At 34.3% G+C, this 25,308-nt stretch overlaps 1 protein-coding gene across 1 annotated transcript; it reads right to left on the reverse strand.

Annotated features, from left to right (window-relative positions):
* Positions 1-18,368: 18,368 nt before the first annotated feature.
* LOC111630560 lies at positions 18,369-19,964 on the reverse strand. The gene is made up of 3 exons (XM_023374675.1): positions 19,822-19,964; positions 19,593-19,690; positions 18,369-18,877 (listed from the first exon to the last, which is right to left on the reverse strand). The coding sequence occupies exons 1-3, from the start codon at positions 19,853-19,855 to the stop codon at positions 18,449-18,451; spliced, it is 561 nt and encodes a 186-aa protein (XP_023230443.1). The 5' UTR covers positions 19,856-19,964; the 3' UTR covers positions 18,369-18,448.
* Between the last annotated feature and the right edge of the window lie 5,344 nt (positions 19,965-25,308).

Raw genomic sequence — 25,308 nt, forward strand, 5'->3', positions numbered from 1 at the left:
GAGAGGATTTAGTCTTCATCGAGTACTTAGGTGTATTAAATTAATAACATTTCAGACACTGTTATAAATATTTTTATCCATTTCGATTTTAAAAATGTTCAAACCGTTTTAAATTCGAATTTGTTATTGCATATTGATTCGATTATAGAACGACTGTAAACGTTCCAGAAAATTGATCAGATTGAAAATAGTTCGTTTGATTCTCGGCAATACTCATCATTCTCAGTGGTAGGTGTTATATAACAATTACTATGGTTGTTGAAATACTGAATATAAATGAGGTTTGCTTGCAAAATCCGCGCGGGCAAAGCCGCAGTAACGAAATAATAATTTCGTAAGCTAATTATTCGATACTTTTTAAAGTAACTTAAGTAATTCATTTAACAAAAATGTCTCGATTAAAAGTGAAACAGTTAATTGTGTTTTATTTTATTCGCCTGGAAAATGTGCAATTAAATAGAAATATATTTATTTGTTTAGACTTATTATTAATTTTATTTAATAATTTACAACTATATGGATAGACTTTTTAATAAACTATCTTTGCACGATGTTCAGTAATTTATAATATCATCCGTCTTAATTATACACTGCGTAGTAAAGAGAAATCTTTATACAAAACTATTTAAGCCTATATCAGTAGCGTGAGGTCATTGGAAGCGGTGGAAGCGCCGCTTTCCTTGTATTTTCTAAAATGTAAATACATATTGCGCGATTATTTTCATATTTGAACGTGTTTTGAAATAATTAAAATTAATATTTTATTATAATTGCATTATGTATCTTATTACAAATTTTTATACTACGCGTGAAGAAACGATAAGATCTTTATTGTATATTCGAATATCGGTGGCCGAATGGAAGCGCTGTATTGTCAGCTTTCAAACAGCCAGATTATACTCATTCGCACCAACCTCACCCGGTTTAGCCGGTGGAAGTTACACCGGTATAACTCTTTCAACAATTCTATCCAGGACCAGTTTTGGGCTGGTAACTGCCTGCCCGCTGGATATTTGACCGCATTCGCCCGATTATTCCAATCGCTAGTAGATTTATAACTTAACCCAACTGATAAAAATTTACTGATATGTTTTTATGATAGTTCTGTATAGTTGACACAAGTTTTAAAAAAATCCATTAAAATTATTCATGTATTTATTCCGCTCGCCCATCTTGTATTATTTACAGATTTCAATGTTAAAACTAGTGAACATACGTGGGACACTAAATCGTAAGATTTAGTGTCCCACGTATGAGGGGATGTAGAAAAGAAATGTTTAAAAATTAACTGTTATTTTGGCACCATCATTTCAACTAAATTTAATGAGATGCATAAGGTATAAAAAAGCCCTAGAATTCATGTTCTATAAATTTACGATTTATGTATCGTTGTCATAAAAATTTCTCTTTGTACTTCTTTCCCAAGATTACAATTATTCGAGTACAAAGTAAGTGGTTTCTACTTAATCAGGACACTAGACATAACAAATAACGACATATAACACTAAACATTAAAATTAAATCATTTTCGAAACTCTTTGTTTTAAAAGAAAAAGAGAAAAAGTTCCGTCTTGACTCTTCTATTGTTTTCGTGCCTATATTTTTCTTTTACCTGTCGTCCCGCATCTCTCGCCAAGTCGCGTCTCGTCTTGCCGGCAGATGGCGTTCTGTTCTCCACACAAATGAAATTCGTTACTGTTGATTCTACTGTCGACAATTAGACTGGACAGCCGAGGGGTCGATGTGGCAGCCTACTATTCTGCAGGAGACGGGTCGAGCCAGGAAATTTTATGGACTGCAACAAGGTTTTCTAGAATTATTTTTGATAAATGAAAGTTAAATTCACATAGTAAAAATACACCGTATTAAGTGCTGTACAGTACGTGTGATTTATTCAGCGCGGTGAAACTTATTTCTTTTAATCGGGAATTTAACGTTATTAGAATAAACGCATTTAGAAAGATAGCGGAAGGTTTCATAACTTGCCTGTTTTTTATTGCTTTGTTGATTAAAATCTCAAAAATGACAGGTATACTAGAAATCTTTAGACAGAACGAGTCACATGTTTATTGAATCGAATGTCACATTGTTTATTGTCATCGTTTGATGACATTTCTCGTGTCGTGTTTTCTGTTTACTGGTCCAATTTCTTGTTTGCAATCTTGTTTGGGAAGTATTTGTCAGTGATTTTGCATATAATTTTATTCTTCCTGCTATAATCCTTGTCTTCTCTCTGTCATGTACGTGTAAAGGCATGGATTATAAAAGAAAAAAATAAATCTGTCAACACCAATACAAAAGCGTCGAGATCTGGCAAACTTGAAAGAGAAGTTTAGAGAAAGTGAAGAAAGAAGGGCCACGTGTTAACGACAAAAATCATAAGGCTGGGAAAAAAAACTTTACGAGTCGACAGGATGAAACTAGAGAAGAGGATAACTTATAGAGACGATGAACCATATTCGGAACGGATTATTAGAAAAGAAGAGGATATACGCAATCCCCGAAAATATGTAAGCCACAAATACAAATATTTCGGAGCAATAACGACACGCTTAAGGAAGAAAATTGGGTGAAGAGATTGGAAACGGTGGCCGAATATATGGGTTGGAACGAAAAGTATAAAATAATGTTAATGGGAGATTATCTAGAAGACGAAGCCCTAAATTTGTGCACTCGGACAATCAAAGTTGAAAAGAATTAAAAACGCTTTCTCTCGGATTCGATAAATATCGGATGGTGTTCTATCTGCGAATTTTGTCTCGACTGACCCTGGTAACAAATTACGGACCATCGGAAAGGTGAAAGACGGAGATCACGAACAACCAAAACGTTCGATCGAGAATGCGAAACTTTTAAGAGGCCAGAATTCAAGAACAGAGGCAGTTGTTCATACTACAAAGACAGTAGAGATTTTCTTACCTAGACGACGGAAAACGATTTCTCCGAAAATCAAGGAATTCTCACCGAGTCGACGAAAGTGAGAATTCCTTATTCAGAGAGAGCCTTATTAAACCTAAGAGCTCTCTGGCTGGGACGGCGAAACTTTTATTCTAGTAACGAGAAAAAACGGACTGTGTTATTCGCATTGTCCATCAGTAAACATTCGTTAAGCACACCGATCCGCCCAGAAAGAGCGACCAATTTGAAAAACGTTCTTATTGCAAACATCGCATCCTGTCTGAACACTGTGATCGTCTTAGTGGTAACAATTATTCGTTCGTATGTAACTTCTATGAGAAATTTTAAAATACTGCTTACTTCAGTTTCAAGTAGAATCATCACGAAGTTCTTGCTGTCGTTTTTCATTTTAAGTACTTATTTATTTTTTTCGTAAATCAGTAAACTTTGTTCTTTCTGAATATTTATTTGACAATTAATTTATTGTACATTTTTCCTCACAGGATTAATATTTATTTTTAATTGTAATTTATGTTTAAGTTTTAATTTCAATACAAACAGAAAATTGTGTGTTTGATAGAATAATTAAAAATGTTGTGACAATTAAGCCCTTTTCAGTGCCAACAGATAATTTATTCTCTACGTTGCTTGAAGAGTTAAAAGAAATAATTGTTGTAGTAAAAGTCCTTAATTAACATAGATAATTAATATTATATGATGTTTCGGTATGAAATACTGTTAAGTTATTATAGAAACCTGTTCGTTCTGCTATTTCTAGAGCTAGAACACTTACGTATTAAATATCGTATAACGGATGAAGTAGGGAAATAAGAGACAGAGAACCCCGGAAGAAATTCACTCGAAACAAATTTATAAATAATAATTATTAATTAATAATCAAATATTAATTAAGACAAATATCCACCAAGAAAATGATTAATTATAGTATTGATAATAAAACTATTACTTAACAAATTATTTGTAATCTGAATTTAATTTAAAAAATCTTTATGTAATTTTAATTTTGTGATCAGTATGTGTCAAACCAATACTACTAACTGTTGATTTGCCGTCGCCTCTGCAGGCTTCTTCTAGTCTAACGAGTATCGTCCGTGCTACCTCTTTTAAACAATAAATATACCCGCCAATCTTCTCCTTCCTACAGTAACTCTACCAGAAACTTTCTTGCCGTTAATTGGTTATAACATTTCTCCTTGAAATGCCTCCTACGCGGTTATTGATGTTTTCTATAACGAGACAGGTTAGACCGACGAATCGGCGTTATTTCTGAAACTTCTCCGACAATTGCCTCACCCCTTTAAAAGCTTGTCTTCCAGTTATAACGTAAACAAACGTTAAATCGTAACATTTTTTTTACGTTTCTTAATCTTCTGTTTATAATTTTCAAGCAAAACGACTGTATTTAGACTAGAAAGTGTCTTATTCAAAACATCCGACCGTAAATGTTTTCGGGAAAACACGTTCCTTCCTGTTGTTACTTAATTGCAATAAAAATAAAATTACTCGCTTATTGTAGACAGTTAAATCAATAGTTCATGTAATGTGTCATAATACAACGATACTACAACGGTATACATAAACACTAAGCCATAATTGTCGAAATAGATTAAAAAAGTATTAATTCTTTGAATACCGAGTAATATTAATTGTTTTTCTATTAGTCTCGCCACGTTCTACTTAGACTTTCTGTACTCACCTCCGTATAATCTCATGTAAATATATTTAAAATATACAAAAATCTACCGAAGAATTGACTCGCTGATGGAATTTTATATACTATTTGACATTGTTCTACGTAAGAGCACTAAGTGTGTAAATAACACGCTTATAAATACCAAGGAAAAATGTTTTCAAATTAATTCTAGATAATTATATGCACAAATAAATAAATATAATACACACCTTCACTTACCTGCATTATATTCAAACAACGATCAGTTCTGAATAATTGCCGAAAGTAAGATATTTTTAGCTTTTCTTTCTATGAAGTATCGTATTGCGAAACAAATTCTAAATTTACTGTAAACATTTCATATTTTATTTTTTAAAAATAATACACAACGTGTTTATTTTTAAGAGGTTAAAGCAGTAAAGGTTAAAGCAACTTTATTCAAGTAAACTGTGAAAGAAAACAACGGAAACACCACACAAAACTACGAAATTTGACGCAAAATGATGCTTATAAGATAAGATTACAATCCTCCCGTGCAATGCGACGTGAACAAAAGTTCAATTTTTGCTGGACAGAAATTAAAAATTTTAAATAATTCTTCCATAAAGCGTGATGAATTTAAATAATACAGAATACCTAAATATGTTTAGTAAATATTAGCATCACGATTACGCAAGTGAGTAATAAATAAAAGGAAAGATCGGTGCGCAGAATCTGCCGCGAACACGTCGACATAATAAATTTACAACGATCACGTGACGAGAAGCTAACACTACATAATATTAAAAATATATTTAAAAATTAACATTACTGTAGAAATTAAACTTTTGCGCGAATAGAATGTAAAACCCTTTTAAATTTTACGTTTAATAATCTAATACAAAATGAAGAATTTGAATTTGAAACATTGAAAAGAGCAACTACACCAAAAGGAATTAAACACGTTTAATATATGTAATAATATTTCTGTAGAATGGTATTTTATCATTTCATTCCTTACGTAGATTGGCAGCCTTATAGGATTTTAATGTTTCGATTACACTTTCCAATTTACTCTTAGCGAGAGAGGATTGTAACTTTAGACGAAGAAAAGAAACTTAGACGAAGACACATCGACCGTTTGAAATATTTGCAATTCTTAATTCTAAGAAAACAATCATAAAAGAGTAGCATTAATTAATTAAGAAAAAAGGCTAGGTATTTAATGCACGCGCAGCATAGAACGGCACGCGGGGTACATGTTTGAATCGGGAATACGAAGGAATATGATACATCGACTCGTTTACTACCTTTAATTATAAAAGGAAATTTCATTACACACGATCGTAAATTTACTGCAGTTTATTATGCATGAATTTTGTAAAATTATTGTAAGATATTTTCTAAACGTTAAAGAAAGGCTCTTGTTTTGTCTCTAGCTTCTCACACAAGTGTCCGTGCCTCCAAGTATAAAGATAATGTCATGGAGATAATAAAATAAAATTTAAAACTTACAGAATAAATCTTTAATATATTGAAAATTCATCTTTAGGCCCTGACCATCGAAAAGTTTTTAGTAAATTTGTACGCTTTATGAATCGGAGATAAATGTTTTTAAAAGTACGTTTGCTCTTTGGAAAGAAAAAGCGAAAATTCTTGGCAATAAAATCCAAATGATTTTAGAAATCCAAAAGTACTGGTGTAGTTTTGGATAAGGAAATAAAGGAAAACTTACTTTAAAGTATAAGGTAAAGTGAAAATAAAAAGATCGTTTTGACTTTCGAAGGGATGGATTTCACCGGGGAAGTCGACCCATTTTAAATTCTTATACGTTTTCACTCGCGACTTCTAAAAATTTACAAAATTTTAAAAAATTAATATGAAATTTATTACAGAAAATCTGGGATAAAGCAACTACCTGCATCGGTTACCATGGTGATAAGGCACCTTTGGAGTATAGGAGTGCCCTCTGTTAACGAAAACTGAAAGTTAAGAGCAAAACAATATATTTATGTATTTAAGTGTTAATAAATTGCGATTTAAATTTTCAAATTTCGACATCGTTTAATTATTGCACATGACAAAATACGCTGTAATATATTTAGGGATGTCAGAATTTTTGTCACCGGGCAGCCTTTAACGAGACAATATAATAATTTTGTTTAAAATTTTTAGCTGTTATGTATAATGGAATAATTTATACTTCAATTTTAAAACAATATTTTGTAATAATTTCGTAAGCTAATTATTCGAAATTTTTAAAAGTAATTTAAATAATTCATTTAACAAAAATGTCTGGATTTAAAGTGAAACACTTAAATTGTGTTTTATTTTATTCGCCTTAAAAATGTGCAATTGAATATATATATATATATCTTAGTAAACGAAGTAAAGGATATATATTTTACTTCGTTTACTTTTCGTTTAAATACGAGATCTGTTCAAAAGATACGCGGACAGACGTCATAAAACAAAATGTACTTTAGGTAGAAGTTACGTGTCTGGGTCTCCTTCAAAGTACTCTCCTTCCCAACGCACACACTTATCCTTACGGTGTTTTCACTTGTACAAACAGTCCTGGTAGGCTTCTTTTGTAATGTCTTTCAGCGCCTTCGTCGCATTTGCCTTACTGTCGGGAATCGTCACAAATCTCCTTCCTTTCGAGGGTCTTTTGAGTTTGGGGAACAAGAAAAAGTCACAACGAGCGAGGTCAGGTGAGTAGGGAAGTGGGGAAGAACAGTGATCGAGTGTTTGGCCAAAAACTCACGAGTTCCGAGGACCGAATGGGCTGGAGCATTGTCGTGATGGAGAAACCAATCGCCACTCTTCCACATTTCTGGTCTTTTGAGACGGATGGCGTCCCTCACACGTTTCAGAATTTCAATGTAGTAAGTCTGGTTCACTGTGGAGCTTTGGGGAGATATTCGTGGTGTACAACGCCCTTAGCATCAAAGAAAACTGTCAGCATCACCTTGACATTAGATCGAACTTGGCGAGCTTTTTTGGTTCTGGGGACCACTTCGAACATGCTGTATGCTTCATAGAAACATCGCCGTAAGCCGTGTTGAGCGTAGCAAATGTTTCAGTCGCAAATTTTCCAAGTTTAACACAAAATTTCACAACGATTCGTTTCTCCGTCAGGTCATTCATTCTGAAATCCGACAAACGAAACAATCGCACTTCACTAAAAACCGCGTAGCAAATCGATAGATAAAGATATCTGTAATCGAAAAACGGCTTTATCGCCACACGATCCGTTAAAACCTAGTAACACCAAGCTGATTCTCCTGGAACCAACTGGAGCCGAGCAATTCAAACAGTCCGCGTATTTTTTGAACACACCTCCTATATTGTTTTTACTTAAAACAACATATTTATAACGACACGTTGATATATGAGTCTAGTTACTAGAAATTACCATTGGTTTTTCCCTTCGTCTTAGGGACTTGTAAATATTTTAAAACACTGTATAATCAGTTTTCGATCGTGTGTAATGAAATCGTCATTTTATAATTAAATTAAAGGTAATAAACGAGTCGATGTATGATATTCCCTCGTATTCTTGATTCAAACAAGTGCCCAGCCTGCGGTTCAATGCATCACGTGCCTTAGATATGTAAACCGCCGGGGAGGTTGGAGGTCTCCTCTTCCGGCTACAGTTCGTTAAACCCGCTCACTTGTCAAAATATCTAAATTTCGAATGCGTCCCGAAGGGTCGGGATTCTTTTTGTCAGGTCGAGTGGAGAAAGTGAGAGGGGTCGTCGATTAGGCGTAGGCGATATGCGAGTAAATCATACCAGTTAACAATGAAAACAACGCTTTATTATAACAAAAATTAACGATTACAAACTCTAACATCAGGAGAAATGAATTTAGTTCGCTAGCTCCTAACTCGCGGAGAGAGAGTTTACATTAACTGCTTCATACATCTAGTATACTTCCACATAGATGGGAAAATTTTAGTCCTTTTTGCCAGTGATCGACGCAAAAGATTAGAAATTCCTCCGAGACTTAATCCTTTCCGATGCGCTTTTATCTAAAACGGAAGATTTGTTGAGGAATTTTTCTCGGGATGATATAGTAATTTTAAATGACGAATGCCACAATAGGCGAGGAACTGGATAATTTTTATGCCGGGTTTAACACTATTGTTTTAAATACCCAAAGATCTAATGGTTTCGTATTAAACCGAAGAGAAAAAGGCTATTTAAAGTAAATTATGTCGTATGGATTAAATATTTCAAACGCTGATAGAATATAACATTCTATCAGCGAGTCAATTCTTAGGTAAATTTTTCTACATTTTAAATATAATTAAATGAACTTAAACTGAGATGAGTAGAGAAAGTCTAAGTAGAACGTGGCGAGACTAATAGGAAAACAATTAATATTACTCGATATTAAAATAATTTATACTTTATTAATCTGTTTTGGATACTATGACCTAGTGACTATGTATACCGTTGTAGTATACGTTACTTCGTTTTACTACATTAGAAAAAGTAGGTCACACGACGACCGTTAGACGGATGACGTTGACTGTCGGCTTTTCCGGAGTGCAGCGGACCCTCTCACGAAAGTCACTCTTCTTTTTCTGATACGACGATTAATATTAATTATTTTAAATTAAATATCGGTCAATAAAAATTATATAAAGAATAACGAATCCCATCAAGGAATATTGTAAAGAATTTACGCTTTATCGATTTATTTTAATTATTTGGGTGAAGTGGCTATATTGGAAAATATTTTAGCTGTATTTATAACATGGCGACGGTCGCACGGACTACTCCCGTAGCTGCATTTGAATTTTTTTCGCTACGCAACACCCCTTTGGGATTGATGGCAGGAATTCGGCACCTTTCGACTAACGATTACTCTTACCGCTACCGTAAAACAGAGCTTTTAAATATGACTGATTTTCTTCCTTTACTCATTGTCTCCGAATGGAAGGATATATGATATGATATGTTTAAAAGGCCGAACCTTACGGCATAGCCTTTGACAACAGTATGGTCAAAATATATACAGAAAATAAGCCCTCACATGGTACTGCTCTAGGGAGACAGGGAACTTGAGTAATTGACAGCTATGCACGTGGGCAACCGACACAAGCTGCTAAAAATACCAACTCGGAATGTGTTGGAATACAAAAGCGCAAAGTTAAACGCGAGAAAAAAAAAATAATAGTAATAAAATAAAACAAATAACTAAAAATAAACACGAAAAGTCTTTTGACAGCCAACTCGGCCAGGTTACAATGGTAAGCAACAACGCAAAGAACCCCAGATGGCCAACTCGGCCATAACACAGTAGAATACAACACAACACAAGAGTCCCCCGATGGCCAACATGACCAGGACCCAGTGGGAGTGATAACATGACTGGAATCCCCAAATAGTCAGTTAGGCCAGGTTACAATCGGTCTTCCGAGTGAAGCTGACAGCTATGACGCCTAGAAAATTCTAGAACGAAGGTACCGTAACCCCTGTGCCCATGATGAAGTTTTTTAAAGCGCTTAATGTCTATTTGCTCATGAAAAAGTCTTTTGAAGCACAGGGCCAATGCAGGCTACACCTGTACAAAGTCTCGTTGAGGGTCTTTCTTAGAGTCTTAAACTTGGGACACCTGAAGAATATGTGGTGGGGATCTTCGTCTTCGCCCGAATTACATTAACATATTTCGTCTCGTTTGTGGAGAAATCTTCTTAAGTAGGCACTGAAGTTCCCATGCTCCGTAGCAATTTAGGATAGGTGAAAATTAGGGGTAAAGTAGTCCATTCTCTGCCTACTTGCAATGTCAGGCAGGAAATCATGGATAGTTCTTACTGTAGATTCTCTGTTCCATCTGGCTTGCCAGTCCGAAATAGTAAGTTTTTTAACCTTGTCCATGCGACGCATTTTTTGAATTTTTGGATAATTTTTTAAATCGAGATATTTCGCTTCAAAATCGCGCTATATTTAATCTGTTTTTTGTGTTTGATTAAAAACATATTGCAGTTTACGATTGTTTAATTTTTAGTTTAATACAAATTTAAAATAATATTAAAATTTCGACGTTCACGAACAATAGAAAAAAAAATTAATTTACAGAGATTCGCTGAACTTTGTACATCTGTTCGTTAGACACATCTGTCTTCTTTTAAACAAAACAAACCGCAGCTCTCTAGCTAGAGCGGGGGAGAAGTTATTGCCATTATTTACACTACGTCTCTAATTACCCTGCGGGGAGAGGGGAGTGGGGAGTGGCTCGGGTATTTGTAGGTCAAAGATTATCAACATACTTTTATAAGAGTGAATATTTGACACTTTTTACATATTTTTTCAACGTTTTATATAATAATAACCTATAATAAATGATTAGTTAATTTTTTCCTGCGATTACGCAATATCCGGAAGTAATGAGTTTCCCGGAAAATTTTTCAGCTGGAAGATTTTGATAAAATATCTTCTTGTCTAAATAGAGTCAAATAACATGAAAACTAGAAAAATTACGCTTTAAAATAATGAATATAGCTATTTTTTAACGTTTGTTTACATAATAACTTTAATCACGTGGATTGATTCTTCGCGGGAAAATCCAGACTACATGTTCTGAAAAAAGCTCTCATTCGTTAAAGTTAAATCAGTTATAATATAAATGACCAATTAGAGCGTAATAAGCGTAGAAACAAAAATTTTAAAGCCAATTAACAGGAAGAACGTCTTCCATAGACTTACTATAGAGAGGTGGAGCTTCCCGGGAATATCTCTTGCTAGATAGTTTTAAAAACATATTAATACTATTAAATATTGTCGAATTAGCTAATTTAATGTCTTAAAACGTTAAATTAGTTAATTAGAGCTAAAAAAACGATTTAAAAAGCGAATTTATTGTGATTGTTTACATTTTACTTCGAAGGTTGGAGGCGGGACTTTTCGCGGCAATTTTTCCTTTCACAAGTCTCTGATTAGTTACAGTAATGTCAACAAAGACAGAAGATACCCAATAAAACTTTAGAAGGAGTTTCCCTTTGATTGTTTTCAACAACTGTCTAGTTAACTTCGAAGATTTACTGTAAATAGTAGGGGAGTGTTTTTCCCGAAATATTTATGGCCCAGGGGTGGTGACAAAACGCTTATTGGCTTAAACAAAGTCAATCGACCTACAAAAGAGCGAATCATAGCTAAAATTGCAAGAAAACTCGAATATAACGCAAATTATTCAAATTTTTTATTATAATCACGATATCGCGGCTGTCGCATCTAAAAGGACTTAAGTTCTTCATAAAGCCAACAGCTGGGAAGTTCCGTTGATGATCGTGCTGCTTTCTTTGCAAGAAGGTCGACCCTCTCATTTCCCTCAATGCCAGAGTGGCCCCTAACAGACGTAAAAGAGATCTTAAGGCCTTTCGCAGATAGGCACCGGAAAAGGCAATAATGCTCAGTTTTGTGTTTAATTTGTGGACTTGTAGTAAAACTGTCTTGCTGTCGTTAAGAATTTCCACTTAGGTTTTCTCGTTAAAGTGAGTCTACATACGGGAGAGCCTTGAGTATTGCAAGGCTCTCAGCTTGATTGACTGTACAATGTCCTTCCTGTTTTCCACTCATCTGCCAAATGTTTCGTTCATTTGGTCCAATGATAACCACAGAACACCCTACGCCCTCTAGTGTCTTTGACCCATCCGTAAAGATTTTGAACCGTGGCTGATTTTCTTGGGTAGCAACGTGGATATTGTATATAGGATGCTGGCCACAGGCAGGGTATAGTTTATAGCGTTTGTGGGTGTAGTCCATGTTGTGTTTAATAATATACTCGGCTATGTCTTTAATACTTGTAGGAAATTCAATTTCTTTAAGGAGGCCACTAGGATTTCTACTAAGATGAAACATCCAATATGTTTCCAGGATTTTGAGATCTAAGGGAGCTAAGATTGCCAGTACCTGGAGTGCATTGGTAGGTGCTGTTCTGTAGGCTCTTGCTGCAGTTAGCAGACAGATTCGTTGGATGGATAAGATGTTTCTTACAGTATATTAAATAACAGTTATGATGGGGAAGAAAATTGTAAAATCATCTACTGTTTACCCATCTTGCCTATTGCGGGAAGGGTGGAGTTGGCGGAACGTATGTAATGCTAAGCGAACAAAACTTTTGTTTCGAAAAGGGATTATGATACATTACATGAACTTTTATTACTATAATCGTCTATAATAAGCGAGTAATTTTATTTTTATCGCAATTAAGAGGCAACAGGAAAGGACGTGTTTTCCCGACAAAATTTACGGCCGGATGTTTTTGAATGAGACACTTTCTAGTCTAAATAAAGTCCTTTTGCTTAAAAATTATTAACAGAATATTAAGAAACGTAGAAAAATGCTACGTTTTAACGTTTGTCTACGTTATGACTGGAAGACGTGCTTATAAAGAAGTGGGGCAATTGGCGGGGAAAGAAATAATGCCGATTCGTTGGTCTGACCAGTCTCGTTATACAAAACATCAATAACTGTGTAGGAGGCATTTCGAGGAGAACTGTAAAAACCAATTAACGGCAAGGAAGTGCCTGGTAGAGTTACTTTAGGAAGGAGGAGGTTAGCGGGTATAGTTATTGTTTAAAAGAGGGAACTCGGACGACACTCAGAATAGAAGAATTCTACAGAGGCAACGGAAATCAATGGTTAAATCGCTACCAATTCAATTTAATCGATTAATAAGTGTTTTACCACTCGATTTCAAGTGTCGCTTACAGAATAACCGAAAATATCACTACTTGATATCAAATACTCCGCAGTTTAAAGGCTTATTTGAAAAATAAAATATTCTTTAATTTACATTGATCACTTGTCTTCTACAGAAAGTACTGTACAACAACAGGCGATCTTTACCCCTTGCCAGAGTCGTGTAAGTGGCCACAAGGTCTTTATTGCAAACATGACAACCCAAACGTCATCTAACATCGTGAGATTCGTTACCTGTCAATTATATATTCTTGAATTTGACTCGCAGGTTGGGACAAAAAACGTCACGACTTAAATATGTTAAAACCCCTCATGTCCCGGTACCGATTAGAAATCTATTCTAACGTTAGCTATGCGGTGTATGAGATAGACGAGTTTCAAGCGGCTATCAGACTTCGCAATCCAGTGTAAAGCTACCTTATTATTATAATAAATTCGATAGCGTAAGTAGTGTCTTTTATCCTTACTACGCTTAATGTGAATTAAGCTAATGTAATTAGCTAAAATTTCCACCTGTGCTATTGAGCAGTGTATCTAGACAGGAGCAAGCGTTGTGAAGCTCGCGGCCTAAGTCGGAGTAAACTATAAAAACGACCCCCACATCGTCACCCATCTTGGAACTATCAGTGTAAATCTTAAACATGGGATGATCACCTGGATCTTCGAAGTAAACATCAGGGGCAAGCTGATGGGAGGGATGGTAATCGTAAGTTGAGAAGGTATTTTTGTCGATGCTGAATATTTTGATATCATCGATCAAGGTTAAATTGGGGGAATCTTACTTACTCTGCTCATTGTGTCGACATCCGAGTCACTATAATCTCGCCAGGGTAAGGTGACGAGATTTTCCTGCCAAATAATACATTTAATTTCTAAGTCCATGGGGGTCAACCCTGACATTACCAAAAGGGCACTAGTGAGTGTGGTCCTATAAGCCTTACAAATGCGGAGAGCTGCAATCCTTTCAACAGATAACAGTTTTTTACGGTTATGGACTTTGGCGGCCACGTGGTCCCAGACCTATATGGCATAGAGTAATGCTGGCTGAATTGCACTGCTAAATAAGCTTAGTAGCGTTAGGGCAAAGGCCCATGTGTTCCTATCAATACTAATCAGGGCGTTAGCCGTCTTTTTAGCATTATCGAATCAGGAATTTAGGAATCAGTAATTAGGAATTGCAATGTTTTCAATTCAGCTGGATTTTTACTGGACCAACATTATTTCAGCTGGATCCAGCGCCGATGTATTTTTGGTGCAATAAAGCGTTATCTCTATCTATATAGGGGAGACCGGGGCAACTTCGGCATGCTGGGCAAATTTGTCAAGCGCTTTTTTTAAAAACAAATTAAAAGGAGACTTTGGTTATAGGTTAGGCAGCTGAGTTTTATTAGTGGCTTGTTGAGTGTAGTGTTTTTATTGTTCTCCAACAAGCGTAGTTGAATTATCAAGCAAATTTTCATTTTCGTTCAATTCCATATAATATTTTTTTTTCCATTTATATTGAATTGGCAGGTTTTGTTATAATTCCACGATAACGAAAGTTACTTTTCCTGTTAGAAGGATGTAACTTCAACTTATTCACGTGGCCAGATCGTGGCTTGGCATTCTGTTCTCAGGGTTGTACTTAATGTTTCGAAATCATGACTAGCGGGGTAAGATCGGCAACATAAAGCCACATTAGAAGCAAAGGATAAAAATCAAACAGATGATAAATGAAAACATGTTTGCATTTGTTATTCATGTATTCATGTCTTTGAACTTGCATTTCGTTGTAATAATATTAAATGGGTGTTGGATTTGTATTTCTTTGTTTTAATAGTCAATTCCAACTTATACATTGTTAATAACATAATTTTATATACGTGCCTATCTTGCCCCATTACTGTCGCCCCTATACCAGGGGCAACTTTAATAAAAGTAATTAAAATAATTACAACTTTACAAAAAGAGAGAAGTTGCCGATCTTGCCCCTATACCCGGGGCAACTTCGTCAATTTCTCTCTTCTTGTAAAGTTGTAATTATTTTAATTATTTTTATTTCCAAACTGATTTTAACCAGTTCTGTAGTAAGGTAACATTCCAATAGACAATATGCAAAGCTTTTTTTTCAGTTTACAGCAGTATTTATTACACAAAATTTAAGTAAAGCTTAACATGCCGATCTTGCCTTGGTCTCCCCTATTCATTAATTTATGTTTTTTTTTTTTTTTTTAAAGAAATAAAACATTTTCTTAATACTTAAAAAAATTCACAAAATCGAAATTGTGGGAAAAATCAACACAAAAGTAATAAGATTCTCTGTGATAACACTTTATTTTTTAAACGACTCCTCTTTCCAAAATTAGGGAAAAAATTTGAAATTGGATAACAACGGTATTGTCCATCCGATTTTACCATTTTTTGAAACCCGTGAGATCGAGGACCTGACCTTTATTTTTAATTTAAGTAGAATTTAACCAATTTCTCTATCGCAATCGTTAAGGAAACATCACAGAAAAAAAGATTGAATGTCATCCTTCTCATTAACAAACGTAAAGAAATTATAACAATCTATTGTTAAAATAAAAGAATGTCAACCTTCGAACGAGTAAACAAAATAAATGTAACATTTCACGAACCAAATATTACCCTATCTACCTCGTTCAGGCAATATCTTACCGTAATCTTCAGTCCACCTATGACCCAACAGCTGCAACTTCGTCTCCACAAACATCCGATTACTTGATCATTTTTCCAGATTTAAAAAGGATATAATGACGAAGCACCCAAACTTCGAAGCGATCGTTCATTGGGCACAATCTCTTCCAGACTCGTCCCGTCATAATCGAGGCAGACATTCGACAAGAAGCGACAGATTCTCTTCCGTCCTTTCAACTCTTGTCTTCCTTACGCAATCATCCGACGACGGCCCGACAATGCCTCGAGTAGGTTCACGATCGTCTTACCAACATCGAGTAAACAGGATAACGAGACATCATCACTCTCTCCCAGATATTTTACATACAATTATTAACTCTCTCGGTCGACTTAGAATATAAGTTAGATTTAGTTTTTCAGGAAATAGCTACTCGCTATAATTGTCCGCCTGGAGTCTACGATACACGGAACTAACGTTAAGGTTATGTGACTTCATTATGTTCGTCCTCTGTAATCTTTATTATAGTAAATTTGTTGAGTTAAAGCTGGTCTTTTTATTTCGGTAACAGCCAACACCTCATCGAATTACTCGTGATCCTCCCCGCTCAACTCGTTTTTGATATTTACTCAATTTTATTTAATTATTTAAATATTTACTTAATTTAAAATATATGCTCTTTACCAAAAATTAGTAATATCTTGCCCCTGTACATCAAACTTTTCCTGTGGCAACAGAATCGTGCCAGTTACGTATCTAACTCTTTACAACAGAAAATATATGAATTGAAATGACATGACTTTGGATTTGTATCGGAAGTTCGTATACTAATCAAAGCCTGCTGCCCTAATTCTTTACACCTGTATTCTCGGCATTTATGTGTCTAACCGTGTTTTCAAGATTAAGGAAAAACAGACAATAGGAATTTATAAATCTACAATTCTTTCAAATTGCAGCTCAACAAAGAAAAACACGAAAATGTCATTCAGTTCGATGGTCCTTCCTCTGGCAAATATTGCCGTCTAACTCTACTCCAGGTGGGTCATCCCGATTAATTTACTGGATCGCCAACACGAACGTGTGAAATCTGCGATTTTTACGCCGATGTCGGAAAAATCTTTGTAAACAACTCCGATGAAAAAAATACTCTTGGTGAGAAGTATATCGGAGGTCACCGATTTTTTTCACATTAAGTTGGGAAGAAATGCACCGTAAGTGTCAACAGAAGTCGATCACGTAACTCATTTCCCACGAATAACGTATAAAAGCTCGAGTCCCCGAAAGCTCCGGGCGATCCCTGGGAAGTTATACTTGGTAGATGTGCCATATTTGTCTCCATACTCCGGACCGAAAGGACATACGACCAACCACAGTTATTTGAACTTCCATCGCCATTAACGAACCTATTCAACGAACGCATATTAGACATATCCGCATAGAGGTATTTGTAGTTTTAGAGCTTTGTGAACTCTCTCAGACTAGCATTTAAAGCTATTAAAACGTCCCATTTGTATATTGAACTTATTTAATCGCATTTAACCTATGTATCCTAGCTTAGTTATATAAATAAATGCTCGTTTAGTTTTTAAACCTGTCTCCTGTTTCTGAAGGACAACTGCCGACTTACCGACGCACTCCCCACTCAAACTTTTTTGCCCTCCTAGCCATCTGACAAGCCGAAAACGAGTTTTACCAACCTGTTGCAGAGTAAGTGGTCATTTGGGATGAGCCCAGTGGCCCACTGCTAATTCCACATTGGTTTGCAGGAGTGGGGTTTATAGGCAAAGTTTGTCCGTGCATAGACAGGTTTGTCCGCGATAGACAAGTTCGGCTCAGACAGGTTGTCACAAATTATAGTAGCTAAGCGATTCTAGGACATAGCAGCATAGAAATGGAAGGAGAAAACCCTAGAGCAGTCTTAGGGAACATAGGAAGTTTCGTCCCTCTTTTGCCTGCATTTTCTGGAAATACAGCAGGACTTAGAATAACTGAGTTTTTTGACTCTCTATCAGATCTGGCAAAATTGTCAGGGTGGACAAAAGCGCAAATGTTGGCAATAGCCAGAGAATTCGTTCGAAAGGATAGACGAATCAAAGACATTGAGGATTTTGAGGAATTTAAGCGTCTTATGTTAGAGCGTTTTGAAAAAGTCCCTTTCCACCTTCGAGTTCATAAATTTTACAAATACGTGTACCGGGCTATGAACGGCTCATGTATTTGTAAAATCTAAGTGACTCGTACAACATGAAATTCATATAAAACAGAATTATCAACAGTGTTATAGAGGGTCAACTGTACGTCATATACTGCCACATCGCGTGTGGATATTGCAGTGTCGAACGCGACATAAAAAATATTTTTCACCCTATTAAGATAATTTTCAAAAAGTTATGACAATGTTTGTTTGGAAAAGAATGAAATCAGCCAGAAATCCATATTTGTATGCAGTTGAATATATATTTTATTACATTTCAATAAAAGTAGGCTACATCAAAAATAGTTTGATATATTAACGTAAAAAGGTACATTTTAATCATGTGGAATTTGAGGATGTAAATAGTCATAATAGTCAGTGTACAAAGTTAATAAATCTGTTATCTGTTCAAGCGTAAACTGATTTAGATTACCCAGAGGAGATCGACTATTTAATGATTGACCGCCATAGATCAATTCACAATTAATCACTCCAGTATGGATATTGTTGTAAATACTATCAACAGACACGTATGTTTTGTTTACATAAGCATCGAAAACCTCTTTCGGTATATCGTATACATTTACTCCAAATAATGTTGAAAGACATTCTACCATATTGATTACATCAGGCTTCTTTTCCATGTAACAAAATTCCTTTAACAGGCACCACATCATTTTACTTCCGTCGTTTATTTCATTTTCACAGCCGAGTGAAGGGACCGTACTCGAATTCAGACATATCAGTAACCCGGTGTTTATATTCTGAAAATATCAAGAAAGATTGAAATTTGAAAAGAAAATCTCTAATTACTTTTAAAGATTTGTGCGTAGAATTTCTAGTTAATGGAGAGAATTGTCAACATTAAACGTATCTTACAATAAAAATTTACCAAATAATAGAGGCAATTGTTAATGTAAGGACATTAATGAATAATAATGATGTATCAACTGTTAAAAAACGCCAACAGAAAAGTCTATTTGATTTACGTTACAACACGTAAAGTACAATTAAAAACGAATCGTAAATTTCTTAAGTAGTGACGCATTTTCTAAATTAATGAAAAATAATGATTGTTCTAATTAATTTCGTACGAAAGAAGTTACTTCCTTTAACATCCCATCTCGATCACGACAAAATTACATTCAAAAATCCCCAAAAACCTTTATTAGGATCTTGCATTACAAAAATTAATAATAAATATTTTAAAATTAAAGCAGAATAAGGAATTTAATGAAAAATTCTTCCGACTAAATTGTCGTTATTACAGAGACACTTCAATTACATTATTGTAAGAAATATGACTCGGTCGTCCAGGCACAAGAAATGACTATTTATACGACATTTAGTACGTAAATGTTCTAGCTCAAGAAATACGAAATATAAACCGAGTCCAAGTGTGTATAACAACTAACAGTAATGCGAACTGAAACACAATATACAATTAATTATTTGCGTTAAAGAAGAGTTTTTACTTACAGAAGGTATTGCTTCAAGCTTTTCAATCAATGTAGAAAGTGAAATATATTCATCAGTCGAACCCAACACAAAATTCCCGGGTTGATTTGGAATTAAACCTTAAAAATAAATTACGATTAAAACAAAAATATTAATGTTGAAGAAAATTTTACAATAAATTCATTGCCTGAAAAACATTCAGAAAGAACAAATTTAGCTAATCGCTAATAGAAAATAAATAAATAAGTACTTAAAATGAAAAACGGCAGCAAGAACTTCATCATAATTCTACTTGCGAGTGGAAAGCAGAGGAGAATGCGTAATTTTCAACTTCAATTACAACTGACGGACTATCTTCTATGACTCTAATTCATATGTTTCAACATGTACAAGTAAAATTTGACGTAACATAGATGTATACAGCGCAATATTTGCATCTGTTCCAGTTAATTCCACACACGTTTTTCTTCAAAATATTTTTGAAGTTAAAAAATAAAATTATAAATTTTTTATTTGAATTTCGACGACATTTGAAATATTTAAAATTTATCTTCGAGTTAGCAGTCGTTTTAAATTTCCAAAAGAAATTACATACAAACCAGCAATTATTAATTGCGGCGAAGTCATATTGCCAGGTTGAAAATTCTAATCGTATTTTTAATTTATTTAATTTAAAATATACGCTGTGAACCTCGCATTACTAGTAGCTGGCCTCTGTACTGTACTGTACAGTACTGTACATCATACTTTTCCTGTAGTAATAGATGTGTCGTCTCCTATCTATTTCCTTACAGGGGGAAATGTTTGAATTGAAATAACGTCAATTTCGATTCGTATGGGACGTTCCTGTATAGTTAATCGGGGCCAACGTCCCGACTCCTTTCGTGTCTTGTTTTGGTTTTCGTCTACCTACCTCCGTTCTGGAGATTAAATTAAGGAAGTTCACATTTACAGAGAATATATAAGTTTACATTTTTTTAAAAAGGCGGCCCAATAATTCTGCAAAACAATTCTTTATATCGCTATTATTATTTATCCGTCGATAACTTACAACAAATGGGATCGACCCGGGCAAAAAATCGCCAAACAGAGTCGCGCCTGCATAAATCGACATTCAGACGAAATGGTTTGATCTTCATTTAAATTTCGAACTTAGGTGTGAAAATACCGAATTTAAATACAATATTTTGATAGTAAAATCAGCTCATTTGCTTGTATTGCTTTTAAAAATTTAATATGCGATTTAGGTCATGATTGAAAACAACTAATAATTGTAATAATTTAGAAACTAAAATTGAGAAATATTTTAATGTACAGTACATTTTGATGTCTGTCTAGTAAAATTAAATATACCTAACAAAGCTCTCCGGCTGGGACGGCGAAACTTTTATTCTAGTAACGAGAAAAAACGGGCTGTGTTCTTCGCATTCTCCATTAGTAAACAGTCGTTTAGCACACCAATCCGCCCATAAAAAGCGACCAATTTGAAAAACTTTCTTATTGTGAACATCGCATCCCATCTAAACATTGAAATCGTCTTACTGGCGAAAGGAAAACGCCTGTCTTATATAAGATGTCTTTTGTATATTAATAAACGGGTGTTACATGGAAACTGTCTCTGATGCCACCACCCACGTAGGCGGTTCACACTTTCTCCCCATTTTGAACGGTGTCTCCTTCTTAATTAGGGGCGTATCGATTGCGACGTTTAGGATATATTTGGTCTGTGTTAAAATATTAGGAAGATTCTGCAAACGTATACGATTGTTTTCAACAATATTAGTTGTATAATGGTAGAAATAAACAGTTTAATTTTTAGTGTTTTATAAAAGTAAAATTAAAAATAATACGAATAACTTTAAAATTTCGCTGTGATAAAAGCCGATAAGGCATATTTGACAGGAAAAAGGTACAAATAGCAAATAACATAGGCAGATTTCGACCTCGTTAGCTATGATAAATATTTTTAATTCTTTATCGGTTAATTAGCATAATTTACTTCTACTTAATTGCTATTTGTTTATATATATCAGTTAATAAACCTTAACTAAAGCTATATTTTCCAACGGGCACTTCTATTACTCTGATTTGTAACTTCAGCTATTCTAAATCAATTAATGTCTTCCACTTTTTTGAATAAAACGAACTTTGAATAAAACGAACTTTAAAACTGAAATAATTTTTAATTAAAATGCTTCAAAGTCCTTTTTTTTTTACTAAAATATAAATTTTCGTCTACAATTACGTATCTTCTAATATCAGGACTTGTTATACTGGCTTTACAGATAATGCTACAAAATTTCACAGAAAACAATTTTTATTTTATTTAATATACTTGCAAAAATTGTTTTCTGCCAGTATAATAAGTTCTGATATTAGAACATACGTAACTGTAGACGAAAATTTATATTTTGAAATAATTTTTGTTCAGAAGTATTTAAAACAATAGGCAAATTAAGAAATGACACGCATTACTTTTTAATTTCGAGGACTTAAATGGTTAATTAAATTAATTATAAAAATTTTAAAATATAAAACATTTACGAAAAATCATCTTTTACCTAACTTCGAAACTGTTTGTTATTTGCTATTGACACGTGTTATTCTATTGTTGCCTGGACAAGTAAGCCGCTTATGAATATAGTCTATACACATTACAACTGCTGCTTTTACTAATTCCTGACTGAAGCAGAAATTACGAATAATTAATGGCTAAAATGTTCTATTTAATTTAATTTATTCAGCTACAATTTAAAACACTTATAGACTTCGATAGACTGATAACAGTGGAAATGTATGTCTTCATTAATCTCGAGAAAAGAGTTAGAGAGATGAAATCGAAAATATATATGAAAACTTAACGGGCAGGAAGTCCCCCGATTTATTTTTGATACAAACCGGAAGTCACGTTATTTCAATTTAAAAATTTTCCTCGGAAAAATGATAGATGACGGGCACGACTCTATTACTTAAAAGTATGATGTACAGTACAGGGACAAGACATCAAAGTTATAATTTGAGGCGGAAAGCATATATCTTATATGAAGTAAATTAAAATTATGATAAAAAATGGCAGCCAGGCATCTTGACGACGACACAGTATATCATTGCTGGTTCATTCCAATGCATATTTTATTTATTTTTAATTTAGCTAGTTTTAGATTATTTACGATAATAATCTACTCGATTGCTGAAATCACGCAGAAATAAATAGAACATTTTAATTTATCAATAAACAGTCGTTTAGCACACCGATCTGCCCAGAAATAGGACCAATTTGAAAAACGTTCTTATTGCGAACATCGCATCCCGTTTAAATATTAAAATCGTCTTACTGGCGAAAGGAAAACGCCTGTCTTATATAAGATGTCTTTTGTATATTAATAAACAGTTACATGAAAACGAAGTTCGTGCCTCTGTCTCTGATGCCACTACCCACGTACTGTACGCGGTTCACACTTTCTCGCCATTTTGAACGGCACCTTCTCCTTAATAAATTAATTAGGGGTGTATCGATTGCAACGATTTGTATATATTTGGTCTGCGTTAAGATATCACGGAGATTCTGTACACTGATAGGATTGTTTTCAACAACATTAGTTGTATAATGGTAGAAATAAACAGTTTAATTTTTAGTGTTTTATAAAAGTAAAATTAAAAATAATACGAATAACTTTAAAATTTCGCTGTGATAAAAGCCGATAAGGCATATTTGACAGGAAAAAGGTTTAAATAGCAAATAACATAGGCAGATTTCGACATCGTTAACTATAATAAATCTTTTTAATTCTTTAACGGTTAATTTGTATAATTTACTTTAAATGAGTAGGATCTTCTACTTGATTGTTATTTGTTTATATTTATCTGTTAGTAAACTTTAACTGAAGCCATATTTTCCAATAGGCACTTCTGTTATGCTGATTTGTAACTTAAGCTATTCTAAATCAATTAATGTCTTTCACTTTACGTTAATTTTGAATAAAACGAACTTTAAAACTGAAATAATTTTTGTTCAGAAATTTTTAAAACGTGAATAGGCATATTAAGAAATGACACGCATTACTTTTTAATTTTGAGGAGTCGAATGGTTAATTAAATTAATTATTAAAACTTTAAAATATAAAATAATTCCGAAAAATTATCTTTTAGCTAACTGCGAAACTGTTTGTTATTTGCAATTGACACGTGTTATTCTATTGTTGTTTGGACAGGTAAGCCGCTCATGAATAAATCCTAGACGTTACAACTGGTGCTTTTGCTAATTGCAGACTGAAGCAGAGATTAAGTATGATTAATGGCTTAAATGTTCTATTTAATTTCATTTATTCAGCTACAATTTAAAACACTTATAGACTTCGACAGACTGATAACAGTGGAAATGTATGTCTTTCTTAATTTAATCTCGACAAAAGAGTTAGTTAATTGAAATCGATAATATAGGCCTATATGAAAACTTTACTGGCAGGAGGTCCCCCGATTTATTTACTTTTGATACAAACTGGAAGTCCCGTTATTTCAATTCAAACATTTTTTTTCCGGAAAGGTGATGGATGATCGGCACGACTCTAATTAATGAAGGAAAAGTATGATGTACTGTACTGTACAGGGACAAGACATCAAAGTACTAATTTGAGGCGGAAAGCATATATTTTATATGAAGTAAATTAAAAATATGAGTGTAAAAAATAAGTGTAGAGACATTTTCTAAACTTTAAAGAAAGGGTTTTGTTCTGTGAAAATCTGACTCTCTTATGAGAATTTTAAATAATATAAGAAAAAAAATCGTATTATTCTTTCGTCATTATTTCCGTTATTTCTCCCGTTTTCACCCTTTTTCCCGGGGATCAGACCCGGTGACCTCCTGTGCATATGAAGACGTCCTAGACGACCGCGGAAGAACTCCCCTCTCTCCAGGGGATAGCTTGTTTGTTTTTGTTGATTATTTGGTCTGCGGTCTAGCCAATGGACGGGGACGGACAGGTGTTACTGTGTTGAGGGTGGACAAGAAGGTCACCCCTAACGGTGGACAGGACCGTGAGATATTACATCACGTTACCAAGGATGGCAAGTCATCTCCCCAGGTGATGACGAATTTAATACTAATTGGTCAAAGATGTCTCCATAACGTCGTCACCCATGACGAAGGAGACGGTCATAAATCAGGAGAACTGTCAAAATACGTCAACGGAATCCCAGATCCCAGATCGCCGCTCCAAACGAGGTAAAGACTTAGAATATTTTTGCTTCTTTCTCTCTCGGTATACTCGGGACTTAGAAAATATTCGCTATATTTGTTTTTGTTAGGACTTAGAAATATTGGGTCGAGGACCTTCGGCGGTCCCACCATCGGGAAAGACTGACATCGGTTGTCCGATATTGTCGCGTCGCGGAAATATTATCATTATTATTTTCTTATTGTTTAACTTTAAGATGTAATCTCGTGTATTTATATTATTTGTGTTAAATTAAATAAGTTATTTTTATGATTAACGTCTTATCTTGGGGTACGATCGACACCTCGTCACGTCTCCATTACCCCTTCCACTCATTTACCAAAGCCATCCCTGACAACGAAGCCGGTAAGTGTAGAGAAGCGCACCGCTCTACCCCCTCAGTTCACAGTTCTGACTTCAGCTTTTCAGACAAGTACTGAACCTGTCATTCCGAACATAAAGATGATGTCAATGAGATAATAAAATATAATTTTAAAAATACAGAATAAATCGTTAATATATTT

The sequence above is a fragment of the Centruroides sculpturatus genome, unplaced genomic scaffold (genome assembly GCF_000671375.1).
Source record: "Centruroides sculpturatus isolate CEXI.00-Female unplaced genomic scaffold, Cexi_2.0 scaffold693, whole genome shotgun sequence".
NCBI classification, from domain to species: domain Eukaryota; kingdom Metazoa; phylum Arthropoda; class Arachnida; order Scorpiones; family Buthidae; genus Centruroides; species Centruroides sculpturatus.

Coding starts and splice junctions, on each gene's coding strand:
- LOC111630560 (XM_023374675.1), bottom strand. CDS start 19,855: ATGATGAAGTTCTTGCTGCCGTTTTTCATTTTAA. Junction 19,691..19,821: donor GCTGCCGTTTTTCATTTTAA/GTACTTATTTAT, acceptor TTTATTTTTAAG/GTTTAATTCCAAATCAACCC. Junction 18,878..19,592: donor AGCTTGAAGCAATACCTTCT/GTAAGTAAAAAC, acceptor TGATATTTTCAG/AATATAAACACCGGGTTACT.